The sequence below is a fragment of the Schistocerca cancellata genome, chromosome 6 (assembly GCF_023864275.1).
Source record: "Schistocerca cancellata isolate TAMUIC-IGC-003103 chromosome 6, iqSchCanc2.1, whole genome shotgun sequence".
NCBI lineage: Eukaryota > Metazoa > Arthropoda > Insecta > Orthoptera > Acrididae > Schistocerca > Schistocerca cancellata.
Window position 1 is genome coordinate 678,402,526 of NC_064631.1, and position 22,999 is coordinate 678,425,524.

The 22,999-nt window shown below is 39.4% G+C and overlaps 1 protein-coding gene across 1 annotated transcript in view; it reads right to left on the reverse strand.

The window, feature by feature from the left end:
* Positions 1-500: 500 nt before the first annotated feature.
* The window catches only part of LOC126190624 (translation elongation factor 2), a 28,228-nt gene continuing 5,729 nt past the window's right edge, over positions 501-22,999 (reverse strand). Inside the window, exons 5-18 of the mRNA XM_049931038.1 lie at positions 22,766-22,890; positions 22,583-22,691; positions 22,312-22,425; positions 22,003-22,149; positions 21,824-21,925; positions 7,402-7,540; positions 6,685-6,852; positions 6,499-6,608; positions 3,631-3,810; positions 3,342-3,551; positions 3,047-3,229; positions 2,800-2,932; positions 2,590-2,714; positions 501-920 (exon numbers count right to left, since the gene is read on the reverse strand). Of these exons, the coding sequence (XP_049786995.1) occupies positions 852-920; positions 2,590-2,714; positions 2,800-2,932; positions 3,047-3,229; positions 3,342-3,551; positions 3,631-3,810; positions 6,499-6,608; positions 6,685-6,852; positions 7,402-7,540; positions 21,824-21,925; positions 22,003-22,149; positions 22,312-22,425; positions 22,583-22,691; positions 22,766-22,890 (1,914 nt within the window). The 3' untranslated portion in view covers positions 501-851. The remainder of the gene's footprint in view (positions 921-2,589; positions 2,715-2,799; positions 2,933-3,046; positions 3,230-3,341; positions 3,552-3,630; positions 3,811-6,498; positions 6,609-6,684; positions 6,853-7,401; positions 7,541-21,823; positions 21,926-22,002; positions 22,150-22,311; positions 22,426-22,582; positions 22,692-22,765; positions 22,891-22,999) is intronic.

Below are 22,999 nucleotides of genomic sequence, written 5' to 3' on the forward strand. Positions count from 1 at the left end.
AAAACTGACCAGAGGTTAAATATTTTTCTGAAAAGAAGTGAATCTTATTTCATCCACAAAATTTCTACATTGATAGGGAGTATACACAAATAAGATTCCCAATAGTTCCTTTTAACTTGTTTAACATTACTAAGCTGTTAAAAACTGCACCAGGAACATAATGGCAAAATTTCTAAACAAACAGCTGGAATTTAAAGTGAGACCTAATATTTGTTTAGCTTGGATTCTGAAATTTAGTTGAGGACTACTGACAGTAACTTTAAAATACAGCTACAGCAGTAGCCTGGAATTCCAGTATCTGTCCATAAACTTTTGTTCTGTATCCAAATTTTCTTCCACTGATAATTTCTAATCTTGATTCAACTCCATTCACTATCAAATTAACTATTATGCTCTACTTGGTAAAGAGTTTTGAATGAAGCCGACTTGTTCTTACCAGAATGTTTTTGTAAGTCTTGCACAAATTAATTTATTTCACACAATAAATTAAATATGCCAAATGCTTGTAAATAAAATGTTTTTATTATCACAACATAAATGATCACAAAAAGAAACAGTTCTTACAAATAACAAATTACCTCTTTTCCTGAAGTGCCCACTCAAATGTATAACTGACAGGAATGGTGTGTGTACAGAAAGAAAAATAATTCACATTTCCACTGATTTTATTTGGGAACATGGTATCAGCTTTTAGCTTCATACAGTTGCATAGAATCTTCAAGCAATCTGTAAACTTCATAAACTATCACTGAATGGAAAGCCCTCTTTACTTGCTGTTCATGAGGATGAAATTAACAGCAATGTTGATTGATTAAATTATGTTTTTATAATACACCTAAGCTGCTCAAACTTTACAATTTATCCAAGTATTGCGTAAGGTCAGGGAGACCCTCCTTCAGCCCTTTCCTCTTACGTGTGTCCTGCAACAAATTTTTCAGTAAACAATGTAAATCATGAATTCAAAAATTTAACAGTTTATAATTAATTCCATTCTATTTTCATGCTTCAAAGAATGTTTCATAAGAGTAACACTTGGTAAGCTTTAACACAGCAATTAATGGTGAGCCACTATCAATATTCCACATTTAAATTTGTTATGGGGTTGGCATACCACACACACACACACACACACACACACACACACACACACACACACACACACACACACAAGATTATATACTTCACACCACACTTTTGAACTGAGTTCCCCAGTGAAGAGAATGCAACATGGAGCAGATGTATCATTGCCAATCTGCAGCAATGATGTGTTCATTCACAGGTGATACTTCCATTCCACAGATACACTGTAAGGAAATTCTTAAAGGTGCAAAACATGTCAAAACCTGAACAGTGTACACAATCTGGCACTCAAAAATGTGTCAATTAGTACTACCTTCAGACTGACCCCCAAACTGGCCATTTCTCATTTCAAACTCAACTGAGGGGCATTCAAATACTATCTGGCGGCAGACAAAGTAAGAACTTCAATTTTGGATCTAACAGTGACTCCATGTATGCTATTTCATCCATATTTTATGGTGTATGTAAGCTCTACCAGATATGAGTGACAGAAGTGGTAGCTCTAGATGGCCACCAAGCCTTTAGAAAAATAGTATTGTTGACACAGGCCACTAAGTCCGTTATGTTTGTGCAGTTACCAGGCAGCAGTTGGCACAACAGCAAAAGCATTGAACACTAATCCAATGGTTGTAGAGTCATTACACAGAACATTTTTAATTTTTACATTAGTTACACTGCAAATAAACCACATGATTCTCAATATATTTAATATTCTCAAGAAACACATGAAAGTAAATGGCAAAATACAACACTGAGCATCATTTCAGTTTTCTTGCAAGTTAATGGAAGCTCCAATCCACAACCTTCTAATTACCATTTTGTACTCTTTCCACTGCACAAACTAATGCCTGGCAACTACACTAATAAACTGCTCACGTCTTGCCAGACTTGCACCAAAACCATCTGTTTCTTAACACTTTGCCACCTGGAACTCCAGCATCTGTCAATTTTTGGCTAAGACTTATTTAACATTGCATGTTCATCCTTAAAAAAATTATTTTCTTCTTTCATTTCCACACAACACTAGTAATTGATATACACCATAAAACTGGTTCAATGTAAGCTCTTGGGTAGCTGCAACTTGCAAAATTACTGAGGACAGCTCAATATAACTGAGTAGATTAAACATCTGCTTGTGAGGGGAAAGGGCTGACAAATCCACACTAGGAGAATTACCAGATGGGATGAGAAGGAGAGTCCTCATCCCATCTAATAGGTCTCCCCTACAATGTGGTTCTGGGAGAGTTCTGTAATTCTCACCAGTCCTTTCCCTTAACCTTCCTGACAGAAGGAGCCATTGGCTCCAAAAGCTTGCTCATTTCTTTAAATTTTGTGCACATTTGCCCCTGCTGCCACTTTGTAATTAGATTTTTTATCCATACAACTAGATTTCCAAAACTGATGCCTCTACAACTGCACACCTGCCTTACTCTTATGTCTAAGTATTTGCAAATTACTGACAAACTGATGAGTTACTATAGTAGCACAGAAGACGAACTTGCACTGTACCTGCACAACACCATATGGCTTGGTACCACTTTCCAGTGGGTCACCTGGAAGGATCTGCCAGTGGTCAAATACACACTGTGGGAATGCCTGGCCACCAGTATTACTTCTCAAATCAGCAGTGAATCCTGAACAGACAAAACAAAACATTATATTATTTCACTATGCTGTCAGTAAGGTCAACACAAAACTCACTGCAGTCTAGGCACTTACCAAAAGACTCATTTACAGGAAGATATGCCTTCACAACAAACATGGGTGTACCAGCTACCTGCATTTCTTCAAATACATGGCCACGTCGCCTATTAAGCACACCATAGATTCCACCAACTGCAACCTCTGGGCACTGAAATTTAAGTAACATTGTAACAGTTATGAACAGCACTCAAAATTGCTACCACCTGACAACTACATATCAGCATTACAGCAAAAATTATTACAAGTAACTTAAAATACAGACCTGAATTTCACAAAGGTACACTGGCTCCATCAATCTAGGTTGAGCGGTAAGGACACAAGCGTACAGACATCGTCTTGTTGTTGGAATAATTTGGCTGCCACCTCTGTGTATAGCATCTGTGTGAAGGGTGACGTCATAGATGTTAAACCTCACCCCCCTCATGTTTTCTTCTGCAAGCACACCCTGGGAAAATTTTGAAACAATTATCAGGAAATTAGCTCCTACCCAGTAAAAACCAACAGCAGAAATAACACACTGTACTTTTCAATACTTTAAGAAAGCCAAAATATAGTACCTCCTTCGTAGCCCACTGGAACCCAGCAACAACAGAATCCTTTATCTCATTCAGGTATTGGACACCTTTAGTACAATCTAACAACAGATTTGGACCAGTTCCATCAGGTCCAAATGACCAGATCTTACGGGCTTCAGTAACATCATACTCATACTTTTCACTTAAATAACGAGCGCGAGCCTTGAACTCATCACGTGGGTTTACTTCTCCCTGAAAATAAAAATAAAGTTAAATATGAAGAGCACATTTTATTTACACGGAAAATGAAGATGTGTGTATATCAACTTACACTGTCAATGTCTTCTGCAAGGCCATCTGGCATTGGGACAGCCTTCATAAAAAGCCTGTTGTGCTTGTTGGGCGACTTTGAAAGGCACATCTGATCTGACTCTTCAGAAACAGTCTCCCTATAGGACACTACAGGATCAGACTTCTTAATGGGAATACAAGCATGGTCCTCCTCAAGATCCTAGAAACACCAAAATTCACCGTGCCATGCAACAATCTGTCTCAATCCCATAAATCATCAATTTTTAAAAGTAATTTCTTATAGTGAATGTAATTCAGCGCACTTTCATGCAGCGAATTCACACAAAGAAATTGGCAGTAGAAACTAATTCATGAGCATATTTACAATTGCCGCTTTTTTAAATCAAAAATACATTCTCAAATCAATAAGCAGCATATTAGCCTGAGCCCTGTTGAGGGCCATTCAGTGAGAATAATGTCTTGTATTAGATAATTCTGCATACTGTTCTGAAGATAAGTATTCTCAATTGTCTCAATTGAAGTCAGTTAAGTAAAAAAATGTAATTATGCAAGGAATGTAAATTGAAGTGTCTTCATATGGTAACATAACTGCACAGAAATGAATTTACTCACAGAGCTAGTTTTATGTAGTCTTTGTATTGGCACACCAGCAGTATCTAACTGTGATGCTTCCTAAAAGACATTACTTTTCCCCAAAATACTACTGGCACTTCAAATTCCAAAGCAGAAAATGAAGCGTGGCTTCGGGGTATGATATCCTGCATAATTTGTGTTAGTTCTCAGTCGGCATGCTACAAGAAAGCTCTAAAGCATCAGGCCAATTAAAGCATTAAAATCAACAAGCTTTGTCGTCTTAATACATGAAAGAATTTTTTAAAAATTATGATTAGTTAATATCACATGCAACAGATTTACAACAGCCAGCACGATAACACATTTTAACATTAAAAATTATGATTAGAGTAGCAACAAAAATTGTAGTGCACATGTGCACGCCACACATTAGATGTTAGCCATATTCATCAGCACTACTGATCCCCAGTTGATTTCTTAAGCTTCAAGTTAGTATACAGCCCCAACACATTCTGTACAGTTTTGGCACTAAGCTCTTAGGATGAGAAGGAATCATCTAACAGTACCAGCAGTGTATGGGGGATCATTAAGTGCTTCACATTGGCTTATTAGTGAATGTTTTAAGGGTGAGAATCTTTTGTTGTGCCTATCTGCAACTCAACATCTGTTATAGAGTAGCAATTTTCCTTCTCATAATATTGTTACATTCCAGCCTGGATTCTCCACTGATTTGAACTTTGCTACTGAGTGTTACATATTGACCAACAAACCACTTAAATGTAATAATGAGCACACATTTCCTGAAGTCTGTGAAAGCCTTGCCATGGGTCAACATAATATGTGCAGTTTGTGCACATTTGGCAATCCTTGTTGAAAGAAAACAACACACGTCAAGGATTTCTATGAAAGAAATGTTCTCAGTCTGTGTGTGTGGCCTATCCTAGAATATTGTTCAGGTGTGTGGGGCCTGTACCAGACAAGAGCAACAAAAGGGCAGTACAAGTGGTGACTGGTTTGTTTAATCCAGGGGAGAGTCACAGAAATACTGAGGAAACAAATGGCAGACACATTAAAACAGACAACTATCCCAAGAGTCAAAAGTTTGAAGAACTGGCTTTAAATGATTACTCTATGGATATACTACAACCCCCTACATAATGGCCACCAAGGACCATGAAGATCAGAATAATTACTGCTTGCGCCAAGGCATTCTTCAAACAATCCTTACCCTGCCCCATACATGAATGGAATTCCTAATAACTGGTGCAATGGTATGTAATGACTGCCATGCACCTCATGGTGGTTCACAGAGTACAGCTATAGATATTCTCTGCAACAATGTTTATATCTGTTTTAAGCATGGTTAAAGAAATTTTACATTACAGTAACTATGTTCACACAGGGTGTGTACATTAACATCTATTAAATGAATTTATCAACTAAATTCATGTTTACATTTGGAACAGAAAAGATAACTTTTTGCACTATCTGATAGAATGCGGTCTCAACAACTGCACACCAGCAGTATCCAACTGTGATGCTTCCAGAGATTTCTGCCACCCCAAATTGTTGCTGGCACTATTTCCCATGAGCAGAGTATAAAGAACAGCTTAGGTGCAATGCCCTGTGAGTTTTTTCACAAACTGAAGACACTGCAACAGTGGCTGCACAAATATTTTGTTGTTTATAACCAGTTTGAGAATGATAATTCTCCTTTCTGGCATACAATAAAGTCTTCCACACTGTCACCTGCAGCACAAATGAAGTCGCATGTCCCACTTTATTACACAGGGAATGCAGAAAAGTAATAGCAACGACGATCTTGCTCATCTGGCTACACTGCAACAGGAAAACTCTACACAGCATTTACTGTTTTCCTGTTAGTATGGCCAGATGATCCAAGATAGTGAGGATGACAACCTTAGTTTGGCTCAAATGGCTTTAAGCACTACAGGACTTAACATCTAACATCATCAGTCCCCAAGACTTAGAACTTCTTAAACCTAACTAACCTAAGGACATCACACACATCCATGCCCAAGGCAGGATTTGAACCTGTGACCATAGCAGCAGCACAGTTCCAACCTGTACACTTGCAGCCATCCTATGACAAGTTATAGTGCACAAGTTTATCAAGTTGCCGAGGTGATCTCACATTAGAAGCCAAGGCTGAGTGCATTACATTTCTACACTGGAATGGTGTAGGTTCTTGCTCAAATTTTTGTATATATACCTCACCTTCAATAACATTAACTGTTGGAACATTGAAATAATTAAATTTTAATTTCTTGATTTAGTTAATTCACAAGTGTACCTTCAGACAAATTTCCAAGTGCAGTTCGCCAGCTCCTGCAATGATGTGTTCACCAGACTCCTCAATGATACATTGCACCATGGGGTCTGATTTTGCAAGGCGCTTCAAACCTGGAAAATAAAACTGAAATTAACTCTCCGGTAAAATTTATCATACTGACAATGGTTTATTGTCTATCAATCTTACCTTCCACAAGCTTTGGTAGATCTGCAGGGTTCTTCGGTTCCACAGCTACCCGCACAACAGGAGATACACTGAATTTCATAACTCTCATATTATGTGCATCCTTAAATGTGGTAATTGTGCCAGTCTTCACCAAGAATTGATCAACACCAACCAAACCACAGATATTTCCTATATAATGAAACACCAAATTTAATTACTTCAAGGTTCTAGGCTTAATTGAAATACATATTCCATCAATTACTTTAAACACTCATACACCATAAAAGTTTGTACTTCTAACTTGTCTAGTTAACTAGATTAATGCTACAATATATTAAAACACATTTATTTTCTGTAATAGCTCTGTGGAACCTGAGTACTTCATATAAACAAACAATTTCATATTAACATGCATAAATAAAAACTGGTAATACAAACTCCTCGTGCAACAGGAGTGGTTAGTGTTAAAACCCCACCAAACATAAGTACCACCTCTGCTGGCTTAAACTTTGCATACTCACAGCAAAGCAATATGATATTTCATACACAGTAAGTACATTAAACGTAAGTGTAGTCTTCCTCATCGGCACATCAACAATCACAAAACTGTGATGCTTCCTGGGAGACATTTACTTTTCCCCAAATAGATTTTGGCACTTTTGAATTCATTTAGGAATTCAAAGCGTGGCAATGGGGACTATTTCACAAACTGATACAGTAATCACACCAAATACCCACCACTTGGAACATCTTCAATCGCTTCAACGTAACGGCCCATCATGAGAATTGTTCTCTGAATTGCTTTCTCATACAAGTCTTCCTTCTTTCCTGGAATATAGTTGGGTCCCATTATGCGTGCCTTCATGCCAGTTGCAACCTGTAAGCACAAACAATTAAAAAAGTAGTAACGTAAGTTTAGTAATTTAATCACGAAGTTTTGCTACTCTCAAAGTTTCTGAATTCCTCTTACTAAGGGTGATGTTTGTACAAACACAACAAGCATTTAGCATTTTTGGAAGATCACGGGGAGGTGACGAGCACTAGAACAATTTCTAGTAAGCAGCAGCAGACATTTTACTTTCTACTACCAACACCACCCAAATTTTGATTTCACACATGAACAGGAAAAATTACAAATTCAGACAAGGAAGTTGGGTAACTTAACATTTTTTTGTATGTAACATTTTCCCCCACATTTTAATGTAGGTAACACTATTAGTAAGATTCTGGCAGGAAATTTTTTGGATGGGCAAAGCATAACCAATTATTTGAAACGTAAAATTCATAATTACACCAATAACACTATGCCTACTATAAATGAAAAATTAATATGGAAATACCATGGGTGGGTCATTCCATGTCAAATCATCACACTTTAAAAATTTGACCTCGCCCTCAGACTGCTGAAAGTTGGTATACTTATAGTGGGTGCTGAAACTAAAAAATACCAAATTTCAATTCACCTCAAACCATTCCTGAAATATGGTCATGTAAACTTTTCAAAAACTGGTCAAAAATGTGAACTGATTTAATTGCCCTAGGAGCTGCCCTAATTGAGCTAAAGAGGTGGGAAAGGTGTCATTTTGCAGCATTTTCATGCTCTTTCCAGTGAAACAACAAAACATAGCTTCTAATAACTTTTCAAAATACTAATTAATATTTTGATTTAATTTTTTTTACAAAAGTACATATTCGAAAATTTTCAAAATATTTCCACAACTACTTCTGTTTTAAATCACATGGCAAAATATAAATGTGGGATGATAATGGTTTCATTGTTAAAAAGAAGTATTCTGGGCTCTTGTTTTTTACTAACAGCTGTAGTTTGACACATCTGATCTTATCAAACATGAATTTCATTAAAATATACTGAATGGTAAGTAAAAAGTACTAAAAATATCAAAGTATCACCTTCTTGAAACAAAACTAAACATTTTCTATAACTGATTGCTTATATTTTTAGTTTCTTACAGTTTAAACTAAGTCTTAACTGGCAAAATGAAATGTTGAGTGTGGGACCTGTAGCTAAGATTTAAATAATGTGTGAAAAACTTTTAAGTAGACTACTGATGTAATACTTCTGGTCCAAAAATGCACATTTCATTAGCACAGACTAGCCACCATATGAAGGCTGGGCATGCTTGTGTTCCTGTCTATGTATGCAGCAGGCTGAACAAGTTGAAACAAGCACAGTGCTTAATATCTGTACAATCAGAGACTGGTGCCATGGTTGAGAGGATATAAAACTTACCTTCTAAGGCTTAGTGTGCCTACAGCATTATTGTGTACTGTGGTTTTAGTACAAATCAATTGTTACCTCTGTGTAGACCAGTTTTTATCTAGTATATTTAATAGTTCATTTACAAGTGAATCTATAAATTGAAGGAAAGTTTGTAGGTAGTTTTTGTATCAACATGGAGCCAAGTAAAAAGTGCATTGTTGTAATCCACTGAAGAAGACAAATCATTTTATTAGACAAAAAAAAGGTCACAGCACAGATGCCCAAATTATTTCCAGATACCTAGTGGTGGCAGGATTTGTGACAAATTTAGGAAAGATTGAAAAAATACACCAGAGCCCATAAGTGATAGTTGTTCAAGACTTGTGGATCAGATATAATCATCCCAGAGAGAGACCCTGACTTCACTGAAACTTCAGTGGTTCAAACACTTAACACATCACTTCCAGAATTAGGAGAGTCCAATTGATAAGAAAAAAGTAACATCTAGGTGTTACACCAAATCAAAAGTGAAAAAATCTCAGTGACATGTAAACTTTTGTTGCTGCTGAAACTACTTCGTCAGATACTGATACTGATGACAGTTCTTCAACATCTCAAAACAAACTAATAATTCTATAAGTAGAGCAAAAAACTAATGATTCTTACAAGTTTATCTGAAAAATTGAGTGTCAGGAAAATTAGGGAATTTAATGCTCCTAATTACATTGTCAGTCCAAAAAATTTTGAAAGAGAAAGGATTCATGGAAGGTCCAAACCCAAAACCAGGGAAGTGATTGCCAACAGAAACTGTCAAAACTGTACATTCATTTTATGAAAATTATTAAGTTAGCCAGGCAATGCCAGGTATTAAAGATCAAGTGCAAGTAAAACAAAAATATCAAAAAGACTTATTTTGTGTAACCTTAAAGAAGCTTATAAACATTTTAAAGACATGTTTCCTAACATAAAAATAGGTTTCTCTAAATTTGCTGAGTTGAGACTAAAACACTATTTGCTGGCTGGAGCAGCACGCGCGTGCGCGCAGAAATTCTTTGCAATCCATCATCAGTTGAGTGCAACATGGGAAACTGAATATTGCCCAGGAGAAACTGTCATACATAAAATTTTACAAGACTATTTTGATGAAAACTTAATTGAACGAGTTCAGTTCCAACAGAGGGTGTCAGTTGACCACTGTGATCTGGAAACTGTTCAGTAAACTTCTGAAGAATTCAGAGATTTATTTTTTAGTAAGTTGTCTACTTTGATCTGGCAGGACTTAATTGTCAAGCAACAACGAACATTCCTTAACTCCACAAGAGAAAACCTTAAGGAATCTGAATTTGTTGTCATTTGTGATTTTTCAGAAAATTATATTTTAGTTCTATAGGATGAAGCTCTGAGTTACCACTGGACAAAACAGATTACCATTCATCCTGTTGTATATTGCAAACAGGAATACAAAATTGAGCATATGAGCTTTATCATTGTTTTTGATTGCTTGGAGCACAAAGCTGCTGTTTACACCTTTCAAAATAAGCTTATTTTTTATCTAACAAATTTCAAAAGCTTCCAAGAAAGATACTATTATTCTGACAGTTCTGCTGCTCAGTACAGAAATAAGAAACTTCCTGAACCTTTGCCTTTATGAGGAAGACTTCAGCACAACAGTTGAGTGGCACTTTTCAGCCACAGCACATGTGAAAGGGCCTTGTGATGGACTAGGGAGTTCAGTTAAGAGACTGGCAGCTTGTGCAAGTTTGCAACGGCCATACCAAAATTAGATCCAAACCCCCACAAGACCTATGAGTGAGCAATAGATAATATCACAAATGTTTATTTTGCGTATTTCACTCAAGACTATGCTGCTTCAGCAATAATATTAAAAATCCAGCTTTAAGAGGTATTGACAATCAAAGGAACACAGCAATTCCACACTGATTCCCAACACTACATCAAAAATAATCAAATACTTTTCAGGTGATATGCAGAGCTGGGAGACGGAAGTAGCTACATCACTAGACAAACTGAATGTATCAGGCTATGTCATCACCATATATGGCAGAAACCAGTGGCTTGGGTACATTTTAGAAAAAACAAAAACTTTATGAAGTTAAAATAACTTCATCCATGTGGACCAGAGCTAAGTCATTCTATCCTGCATATGCACATGTCCTGTGGATGTCAGTTGTGGATGTTCTCACAAAAATCCTTTTACTCCGACAGGGAGAACATACATTCTTATTTAAAGTGATGTAAACAAAACCCAGACGGCTTTATTATAATGTAATCAGTGAAGTTCCAAGACAATTTATTGGGAAAATGCTTTCAACTCAAAACTTAAATTTCTGTCTCAGGTTAGTGTATATTTTATAGGAAGTAGTTTCAAAATTACTGTTAGTACCTATTGTGTTAAATTTAGCTATGTATAGATACCTGTTACTCAAAGACAAGCATTAGGTATTTAATTTTTTTAATGGTTTCATTCCAAACATAATGGACCAGAATTATTATGTAATTATGTAAATACTTCTACTTTTTCATACTTTATTTCAGTTGTATGAAATTAAAATATGCAATCAATTATAAAATATGCTGATTAGTTTTGTTTTAATAATGTGATGTTTTGATATTTCTAATACTTTTACTTACGTTTCAGTATATTTTAATGAAATTCCTATTTATTAAAGGTCATTTTGGTCAAACTACACATGTTAGTTAAAACAAGACTCCAGAATTTTTTTAAAACAATGAACCCTGTTGCGACTCGCTGATCATTCAAAGTGCCGCCGCGCAATTACGCGCGTCCTCTATGTGCGGCGCTGTCTGCCAGCCATGCAGCAGCTGCGCCACCTAAGCAGCCAGTCGAGCAGCGGCCACTAGACAGACTCAGTGCTCATTCGAATGCTAACGTGTACACATGTCTTGCTTGTCAACTTACTCTGTGACGTGTTGTGTCATTCTGAAATATATGTGTTGAACTTGACGTTATAACAATTGGTGACGAGGATGGGATTTTTCCTCTTCACCGTTGACCCACAGGGTTCTATGGCTACTGTCTAGCAACTATTGCAAAATCTCCTTGAACAGCAAACGCTTCTAACAGCGGCGATTTGAGATTTCGTCGCGGCGTCAAATGCGGGGCGTTTCTCGTTGTTGGCTATACCTCCTTTTCTCCTTACGACAAGACGGCGGAAGATCCTGTGTCTGTCCTTTGCTGAAATGTGCTCACTTCTGTCTGTATTTTCAAAAGCAAACGCATGTGGTAGCCCCTCGTGTTGCCTTTTATCGTTGTCAAAAGCAACCAAATCATTCTATCGCACTTGGGCTGCTGAACTTAACAGCCTCAATCGAAAGTGTCAATTTGTTACTGACTTTCACAAAGAATCCTATGCCAATTCCATGGTACAGGATGCTATTATCCTGTCGGCACCTGACGAAGTTCGGCAACGTGCCCTTCAATTGGCGAATCCGACTCTAGATGAAGTTCTCTCCATTGCGCAGTCTTTTGAAATATCTCACACCACTGGGGCGCAAATAGAGGTGTGGGATGATGTCGGGGAAATACAACCTCTGTGCGCTGTTGACACGTGTGACGCATCCCCGCCGGCCGTCGTGGCCGCAGCGCACTCCCACACGCATCCTCGGCCTAGCTGTAAACAACCCGCTAAGAAACTGCAGCAAAACCCCCCGGCAACTTCCTTCATGTCCGCGGTCTTTTACGAAACATCCACACGAGGATTGTCCCCAACGTTGGGCTGTGTGTCACAAATGCAAAAAGAAAGGTCATGTGTCTTCCATTTGCAAATCCGACCACATACATGATGTTCATGAACACGACGCCGATTCTGATTCTGTGTTGTCTGTCAATTGCGCAGATTCCCTTTCAGGGAAGTTATTCCTCACTGTACGAATCCTTGGTCGAGATGTTCGCATGCAAGTTGATACCGGTTCTGCTGCCACTAATTAATTCTCAGACGTATCTTCAGTTGGGTTCTCCACTCCTGTCACCTGTCACTCGGCAATTACGGATGTACAATAAAGGGAAGATTTCTCTCTTGGGACAGTTTAATGCTGAGGTATCTTACTAATCCGTCGTTCGCACTGTTCCCATATTTGTGGTAGACCAGAGCAACGCAGAAAATCTTTTTGGTTTCGATGCCTTTCGCATTTTTGGGTTCTCCATAGATGACTGTCAATATTGTCTCTAATGCTATTCCTTATGTTCGACTGGATTCCTTGACAACATTTTCGTCCCTTTCTCCTGGATTAGGCCGTGCGAACAACTTTGAAGCTCATATCACACTCAAACCCACTGCTCGGCCTAAGTTTTTTCAGGCTCGGCCCATTCCTGTGGCCCTTTGTGATCGCGTAAAACGGGAGTGGGATCGTCTCTACTTCAGGGGTCTTGCTTCCCGTCACTTCCAGTGAGTGGTCCTCCCATGTCATCGTTGCTAAGCCAGATGGTGATATTCTTCTCTGTGGCGATTTCAAAGCCACTGTAAATGCTCAATGCCTCATCGACACTTACCCTATGCCCCTATCAGAAGCTTATCATCAACTTCCTCTCGACACTGCTTCCCGGCAGTTTCTGGTTCTTTACACGCCTTTCGGCCTCTATCAATACCAACGCTTGCCATTTGGGGTTGCTAGTGCCCCTGCTCTTTCAGCGATTCTTGGAACAATTATTGTCCCTGTCCCTGGGTGTATCAATTACATAGACGACGTTGTCACTGGCTCCACCACTGAAGAACATCTTCAAAATCTCCGCACACTTTTTCATGTCGTACAGACTGCTGGTTTTAAGTGTAATCTTCAGAAATCACAATTTTTTCAGGCATCTATCACGTACTTTGGGTTTCAACTCTCGGGACGGTATTCGTCCACTTCAGCAAACTGTTGCTGCGACCGATGCCCTTCCTCGCCCTACGTCTGTTAAGGAACTGCAGGCCTTCTTGGGGAAAATAGCATACTATCACAAGTTTTTACCATCTGCGGCTTCGGTGGCTCAGCCGTTGCATCGCCTGTTGCATAAAAATGTGCCTTTTCACTGGTCCGCATCATGCAAAGGGGCTTTCCAGAAATTGAAGACTATGCTGAAACAGGCCCCGTGCCTGGCTACTTATCGACCTGGCCAACATCTTGTTCTTGCCACAGACTCCTCCCAATAAGGGGTCGGTGCAGTCCTTGTGCACGGTTTTTCCGACGGTTTGGAACAACCCATTGCTTATGCCTCCAAAACGCTCACGGATGCCCAACAAAAGTATTCTCAAATGGAGAAAGAAGCTTTGGCCATTATTTATGCTCTTCGTAAGTTTGGTGTTTTTCTCTATGGCTCAAAATTTCATCTTGTTACGGATCACAAACCACTTGTTTCCTTGTCTCATCCATCAACGTCGCTTCCTAAAAGGCTGCACACTGCCTCCAGCGTTAGGCTCTTTACTTGTCTCGTTTCAATTATGAGATTCATTTCCGGCCAACGGCTTAACATGCAAATGCTGATGCTCTGTCTCGCCTTCCCATGGGTCCAGATCAGGCATTCGTTATGGACGAACTTGTGTTTCCACCTGGATGTTGCCGAGCAGCGGGTTGTGGACGGGTTTCCATCACTGGGGACAGGCTGGCGGCTGCTACGGGTTCTGACCCTACCCTCTCCCGGGTTTTACGCTGTATTCAGAAGGGTTGGCCAGATCGCCCATCCGCTAAGACTTCTGATCCGTTGCGAAACTACTACTCCTTGCACTACTGCCTCACAGATAGGGGTGGTGTTATCCTCCTTTCCACTGACAATGCTTCGCCGCGTGTTGTGGTACCTGCGTCTTTGCGTGCTTCGGTCTTGCGCCTCCTCCACCAAGGGCACTGGGGTGTGTCTCGCACAAAATCTCTGGCACACCGTCATGTGTACTGGCCTGGCATTGACTGAAATAGCACACATGGTCACTGCCTGCAGCCCTTGTGTGTCACAAGCCGCCGCCCCGAAGTCATCCGTCACCGTGGCCTTTGCCTGAGAAACCCTGGGAGCGCATTCATGCCGACTTTGTGGGACCCTTTTTAGGTACTTATTGGCTCCTCGTAATTGACGCCTACTCTGACTTTCCTTTCATTGTCCGTTGCACGTCGCCTACCACTGCGGCGACCACCAGCGCTCTCTCCTGCATTTTTTCTTTGGAAGGCCTCCCCTCTACTCTTGTTACTGATAATGGTCCGCAATTTGCCTCTTCCGAATTTGCGGATTTTTGTGCTCGTCACGGCGATATGCGTGTCACGGCCCCGCCGTTACATCCACAATCCAACAGTGAGGCCGAACGACTGGTCCGCACATTTAAGGCTAAGATGCAGAAACTTCTGACTTCTTCTGCTGCTGCTGATGATGATGCAGCTTCTCCAGTTTCTGGCGTCTTACCGTTTCACCCCCACAGGCGACCACAGCCCGGCTGAGCTCTTACATGGCTGACAGCCCCGCACGCTACTTCATCTTCTGCCGCCTTCCATGTCACGGTCGCGGGTGCCTTCACTTGGCTGGTTCACCGCCGGCGACCTCGTCTGGATACAGGGATGTGGCAGGCAGCCAAAAATGGAGCCCAGGCCGCATCTTAAGACACCGTGGCAGACACCTGTATGAAATTCAAACGGACACGGGTGTTGCCGTGCGTCATTCGGACCAGCTTCGGCCGCATGTGCCAGAATGCCGCTACACCACCTTTGGCTCTACCTGATGCTCGGGATCTTGGAATCTCTCAATACTCACAATGCAGCCCTCTCACCGTCATCGCGATGCCAGCACAAGAACGGAGACCACCAGGAGACGTGCCCATGCAGGAACCGGATGACCATCCTCTGTCATAGCAAATCTACTTGCCTTCTCCTCCAACGGACACCGACACATCGCCCATGTCTCCTGTCATATCAACTGGACTTGCCACAATGGGCAGATTGGTGCATGGGGCCCCAGCAGATTCGACCCCTACGTCTCTTGTCATCTTGACTCGTTATCATCGGGGACACTTCCGTCCGTACGGGAAGCCTCCTCCTCGAGACTTTACGGCGAGTCAAACAATGCCTATGGACGTTACCATCTCCAGGACACCAAGACCAGTGCAACAATTTCAGAGGGGGAAAAGTGTTGTGACTCGCCGATCATTCAAAGCGCCGCCGCGCAATTACGCGCGTCGTCTACGTGCGGCGCTGTCTGCCAGCCATGCAGCAGCTGCGCCACCTAAGCGGCCAGCCGAGCAGCGGCCGCTAGACTGGGACTATGCTCATTCGAATGCTAATGTCTACACATGTCTTGCTTGTCAACTTACTCTGACATATGTGTTGTGTTGTTCTGAAATGTGTGTGTTAAACTTGACGTAACAAATCCATCATCCTTCATTTATATTTTGCCATGTGATTTACAACAGTATGAAGTAGCTATGGAAATATTTTCAAAATTTTCAATTATGTACTTTCTGTAAAAAATTGTATCAAATATTAATTAGTATTTTGAAGAAGGTTATTAATTAGAAGCTATGTTTTTGTGTATCCCTGGAAAGAGCATGCAAAATGACACCTTTCCCAGCTCTAGCTCAATTAGAGCAGCTCCTAGGGCAATTTAAAAAAGTCCCTTCACACAATTTTGGCAGGTTTTTGAATATATTACATAGCCATATTTCAGGAATGGTTTGAGATAAAAATTTAAATTTGGAATTTTTCTTAGTCTCAACACCCACTAAAAGTACCTTAAATTTTAACAAAATCTAAAATGGTGAGATAAAATAGGTGTGTTTTGACATGGAATGACCCAGGTACTACATGTGCCTATATACCCAAGAAATGCCATCTGTAGGAAACACTTCATTACACTAGATAGCAGCAAAAATGGCAGCTGAGCTGCAAGGGTTGCATCAGATCTCATCTTCCTTACAATTAGTAAGTACCAATGAAAAGCCTTTGCTCTGCTATGGCTGAGTCCAAGAATAAGCTCATCCTTTTGCCATAGCATTGTTCTACTTCGTGTCATTCAAAGAAAGGTCACACAAAGAAGCAATGATTACGAAACTACCACCTGTAGACAGGTTTATGTGGCAGTGCTGAAATTCATTCATGCTGCTGTGGGTACAACTTTGCAACTTCATTGTCACTAACTATACTGTATTTGCCTGAGTATGCACTGCAAGCAAGTTTACATTTGTGAATGGAGCAGTGATTATAATCTGGAAATACTGCTAGTTTTCGTGAGCTATAATGGTAATTTAAAGGTAAAGATTGTAAGGGAATCCTGTCAAATATAAAAATTTCTTCACTTCTACAGTTATGTCAGCCTATATGAAATTCTGCCAGCACTGCAGAGGCATTAGATGTTTCACACAGTATAGATTCCGCCAAAGAATGATCAATGGGAAACTGGCCACAACATATTTGGACACTTTCCAGGAAGATGCTCATTGTACTGCATTGGAATTTTGTAACTGGTAATCATTCTACAAGGCAGAAGGCAGATGTCTTACACAAGACTTTTAGTGGCACCAAAGTGCCCAGCCCCTAGCAAATGAGACTAACTGAAAGAGGGCAGCAAAGCAAAAGCTGAAGTCCTTAACACTTTTCAGATGTTCTTTTACAAAGGGAAAACCAGGAGAATTGCTCAAATTTATTGCTGATAGCACTGAAAGATGAATGAAAAGTATTGTCACTGGTGCCAAGAGACAGCTAAAAAATCATTAAAATTGACAAAAGCTCCACAGCCTGATGGAATCCCTATCAAATTCTATACTGCATTAGTTTTCGCAACCAAGGTTGCTTCATCAGGAAAGAGGGAAGGAGAGGGAAAGACGAAAGGATGTGGGTTTTAAGGGAGAGGGTAAGGAGTCATTCCAATCCCGGGAGTGGAAAGACTTACCTTAGGGGGAAAGAAAGGACAGGTATACTCTCTCCCTCTCTGACACACACACACACACACACACACACACACACACACACACACACACACACACACACACACACAGAGAGACAAGCATGTCTGCTTGTGTCTGTATGCGCGCGTGTGTGCACATACCTGTCCTTCCCCCCCCCCCCCCCCCCTAAGGTAAGTCTTTCCACTCCTGGGATTGGAATGACTCCTTACCCTCTCCCTTAAAACCCACATCCTTTTATCTTTCCCTCTCCTTCCCTCTTTCCTGATGAAGCAACCGTTGGTTGCAAAAGCTTGAATTTTGTGTGTATCGACATGCCAGCACTTTCGTTTGGTAAGTCACATCATCTTTGTGTGTGTGTGTGTGTGTGTGTGTGTGTGTGTGTGTGTGGGTGGGGGGGGGGGGGGGGGACATATGCTCACTATTTCTGACAAAGGCCTTTTGGCTGAAAGCTAACTTTCCAATAATATCAATGAGTCACTGATTGAATCTGCAAATTCCTACAAATACCTGGAGGTTTAGCACTTTGTGGGGATATGAAATGGAATGATCACATAGGTTCAGTTGTGGGTAAAGCAGGCTGTAGACTTCATTTTATTGGTAGAATACTGGGGAAGTGCAGTCCGTCTACAAAGGAGATTGCTTACAAATCACTAATGTGACTGGTTCTAGATTATTGCTCAAATGTGTGGGACCTATACCAAATAGGACTAACAGGGAATACCCACATATACAGAGAAGGGTGCACAAATGATTACATTTGTTTGACACATAGGAAAGTGTTAAAAAACTGAACTGGTAGTATCTTTAAAGATGCAACGTGAACTATCCCAAGAAAATCTAACATTGCAAGAGCCAGATTCAAGTTATGCTTTTATGAATATTCTAGTCACATACATCTCACACAGGGATCAAGAAGGGAAGATTAGGATAATCAAAGCATTCATAGAGGCATTCGAAGAATCATTCTTCCCACACTATGAATTGTGTGGGACAGAAACCTAGTAATTGATACAATGGGGTGTACCCTCTGCCATGCACTTCACAGCTGTAGAAGATTGCTTTCACAGGGGGGGGGGGGGCTACCATTTAAATAACAATTCTAAAAGGTTTGGGATTCAAGAACTGAAAATTTAACAGAAGGTGCATTCTAATGCAAAGACCATATTGCAGAGGCTGGGGCTGCTTTCCTAAGAGTTATGCATACCAAGACAGAAAATCATTACCCCATTCATGTCAGACCTAGGTCAATCAAATTCATGCCAGAAAGAACATCTAGTAGGATTCAAAATCCTTTGAAGTTCGAAAGTACCAACTGGCAAAAGAAATCATGTCCTACAGGGCATCTGAATGTGTCATCAAATGCAAAGCTAATATTTCTATTCTGCAAATGCTATGATTATCGTGAAGTTAAGTGATGTTTAACTATTTTTAAATTACAAGGTTTAGAAGAGACTGCAATTCTCTGTAATTTAACTTATTCAAGAGGAAGAGAAGGAAATTCTTAATTCAAATAAAGGAAGAAACTTTGTAGTGGCCTGAATTATTTCAACTACAGCCTCTAGTCCCTAAATAATTTGCACCTAAGTAAGAGTACTTACTAGAAGAAGGAAAAAACCACTATGTACACCAGAGCTGACACTTATGCCTGGTCTAAATTTGGACCTCAAATCTCATCTCATGCATTATTTTGTGTGTAACATGCACAACATTGGAATTCAAATAAAGTCTCTTAAACAATTTTCGGGGTGAGGTTGTCCCAACATATTTTGAGAGTAAGAACATGGTCTAAGTAGGTTGTATTCTTTATTTTCTGTGCAATCACCCAATTTCAACCTGTTATCTTTAAGCTCTAAACTTCATTTAGCATTTTAATACATCGTTGCTACATGTGGACAAGACTACATCTACCTGTACCAACAATATATCAACATAAAATGAAGCTGAAAGTTTATGATACAAGCTTAGAAATCACACAGACAGTGAAGAATAACAGCCGTACCTGGACCATGTTTTCATTCTAAGAAAATGAAGTGTTAGTAACTGTACCACCTTACTACTGTTCAAGAGTTTCATTAACAAATGGTAATTCATAATAATGAATAACATTACTTAGCACAGTAAGTGTTTTCCTAAGTACCTAAATATAAGAGGCATGATCAGTGATACACAGATGATCACGTTTTGTGGTGATAGGACAAGAAATGAAGTTTGACTTGTTGCAATGATGTCTTGTTACTGTAGACTAAACTAGAATGGCTCCTTCAACAGCAACTGGACACCCACATGTCTAAATCCTAGAAACCCAAATCTTTGTCACTTTCAGAGTCAACATTTTTTCTGTAAGACAATGCATACTGAAGCCAATAGTGGAATTCCATTCCAAACAAATGGGGTTTGTGATCTTACTTCTCACTGTCCTTTAACCATAAAGTATTACTGGGGATACCTGTGAAACTTCACATTTTGCTCAACAATTTCAACATATTATGCATTGTGTGCAATAAACACTGATTAGCATTCCACATACCTCCAAACCTCAGAAATCACTGAACAAATACTTCAACTAAACATTGCAAAGCAAAAAGTATTGAAAGTACTTGTTTTAATTTTACCAATGCCTAGGAAAAGTGAATATCATAATCTGAAAGGAGTACACAAAGGAAAGAGAACATTGTGACAAAGCAAGATGGGACTTTTTACTTCCCCCTTTCGTTTTGCCATCAGCCTCCTTAAAATACATTTCTTCACTTTTAACTAATTACCATTAACAAAAATGAGTATAATCTGCAGTTTCATAAAAGAGGAAGGTTGGCCCTCAGTTCTAAAGAATAGAACACCAGATTAATTTTGTGCTAAGTTTCATGTAATTTATTTCAACTATTGCTAGTTAGTAATTTTTGTTATAGGATGAAATCAGCAACTGTTTCATAACTTTAATTCTATTATTGACTTATAAACAAATTCTGTACTAATTACGAACATTTGGAAGACAAAATACTAGTGATCTTAAAGTTTATTTGGCTCTATTTGAAAACATGTTAGCAAAGCCAGCCCCTAAGTACAAAGTAATTAACAGTTTTTCTAAAGTTTTGTTTGCATACCCAAGTTTTCAATGTATTCTGTTAATTTAATGAATGATTTAATTGTAATTTCAGTAAATTTAGCTTCAAACAATGTGTAGTCTCAGTACCTATGAGGATATATAAGGGCCTGATTTTTGGTCACGAAGCAGTCTGCCCACAGCGTAGTTTCAGACGAGGAAACTGTTGGTTAGACTGACAATGCATCAACTTAACAGTGAAATAAGTATTACACCAACAAACTGTATGTTAAAACAATAGTGTGTGCTCAATATGTACCTTTTCCTCAACTGAACTTTGTGGTTAGGTTTTTCCTGTTCATAGATGTTCAACAGTAAACTACTGTAGCAATATTTAGATGTTCACCTGCTACCTATTAATTAGGCTTATTAAAAGTTAAGCAACAGTTCACTGGTAATATTAAATGTGTATATTGTGATGCTGGTGGTTGGGGGGGGGGGGGGGGTGGGAAAAGTGAACATAACTATGTAACCTTAATGTGCACCTGTCAGCTACATCATTTACAGTAGACAGTACTGCACTTCCAACCCCCATCTTTTTCACCAGTATGTTAAAACCGAGGATAGCAAAGAAGAAATAAAGGAGGGAACACTGTCACGTAACTCAGCACACTTTGTATTAAACATATTGAATTACAACAATATTACAGAAATATGCATAGTGTGAATTTAGAATATCCTTTGGCCAAATGCTCAAATGAGCACCAGTCTGTTGTGCCTGTGCTACTTTAAAATCACCTCTATGTGGTGAGTACAAATCTTGTCTACTATCCATATATGTTCATCTGGAACGAACAAAAATGTATGTTCCCCTATTCAGGCAACCACACAGCATAGCTACCAAAACCAAGAACATTTTACTCTTCCACTGACATGCATTATGGTACCAATTCTTAGCACCATGTAATTTTGACAGTGGAGAAAAAGATTTGTACTTTGTCTTACCTTTCCAGAGAAGACACGACCAAAGGCATAGAAACGACCTTTGTCAGATGTTGGCACCATTTTTGATATATACATCATCAATGGGGCATTGGGGTCACAGTTCTGCAAATTAAAAAATTGCCTTATAATCACTGACATCAAAAATAAGTTACATTAACTGTATATAACTTCTCACTAACCTTGACACCAACTGCTGCTTCATCATCATGGGGACCTTCATACAACATTTCCATTCTGTATTTCTGTGCAACCACAGGAGATGGCAGATGAATTGCTATCATCTGAAGCAAAGCTTCACCTGCTGGGAGCCAGGTCCTCATCACAACCTAAACATTTGTTTTTGTTACACACCAAACAACAGGTTCAGTTATTATACATAATTTAATCGTTATTTCAGCTGGCCGTTCTTCTATCCAGCAACAACAATAGGAAAATGAACATTCATCATCATTCTCATATATTTAATGACAGCATTAAATCTGACTAACCTTGAGGAGGGCCTTGCCGTCTTTTTCCCTATCTTCAGGTTTAAGTTCAATGTTCAGCTTCTGCATGAGACTTGCAGCTTCCTCTTTTTTATAGTTCATGATTGAATCAAATACCTGTGAACCATCTTAAAGTGTCAGAGAATGCAGGTTTAATAAATAAGGAAATATCTTTAACATTTATCAGATAGTATTATCATTCAACATTTATCAGAACAGGTCTGTATTTATCATCATTAAAGCAATATTCATTTCAGAATAGTTTTATGTTTACCTTGTAAATTGGATCCAGGACATACATGCAGAAAGAACGCTTGTTGTCCACTTCCTTCTGTTTTGACCATTTCTTTGTCTTTGGATTGAAGAAATTCTCACCCCACAACCTGAGGAACACAGCTTACTCCAATCACTGCTATATTAAATTTGATTTCAACATATTAGTAAATAAATTACAAACCTGTTCATTAGCTTTACTACATCGATCTTAAACTTTTCAGCATACATTTCTGAGAACTGCTTTAGAGTGAAGGCCCAACCATGCAATCCTGACCCAAAGCCAACACTTCCTTTACTGGGATCTACCTGTAACAAATCCACAGCAGTTCCAATTATATGTACGATACTTAAAGAGTGTTGTAAAAACAGTACCACAAATGCAGTAATTAAATATTTCAAAAGGCTAAATGACCTG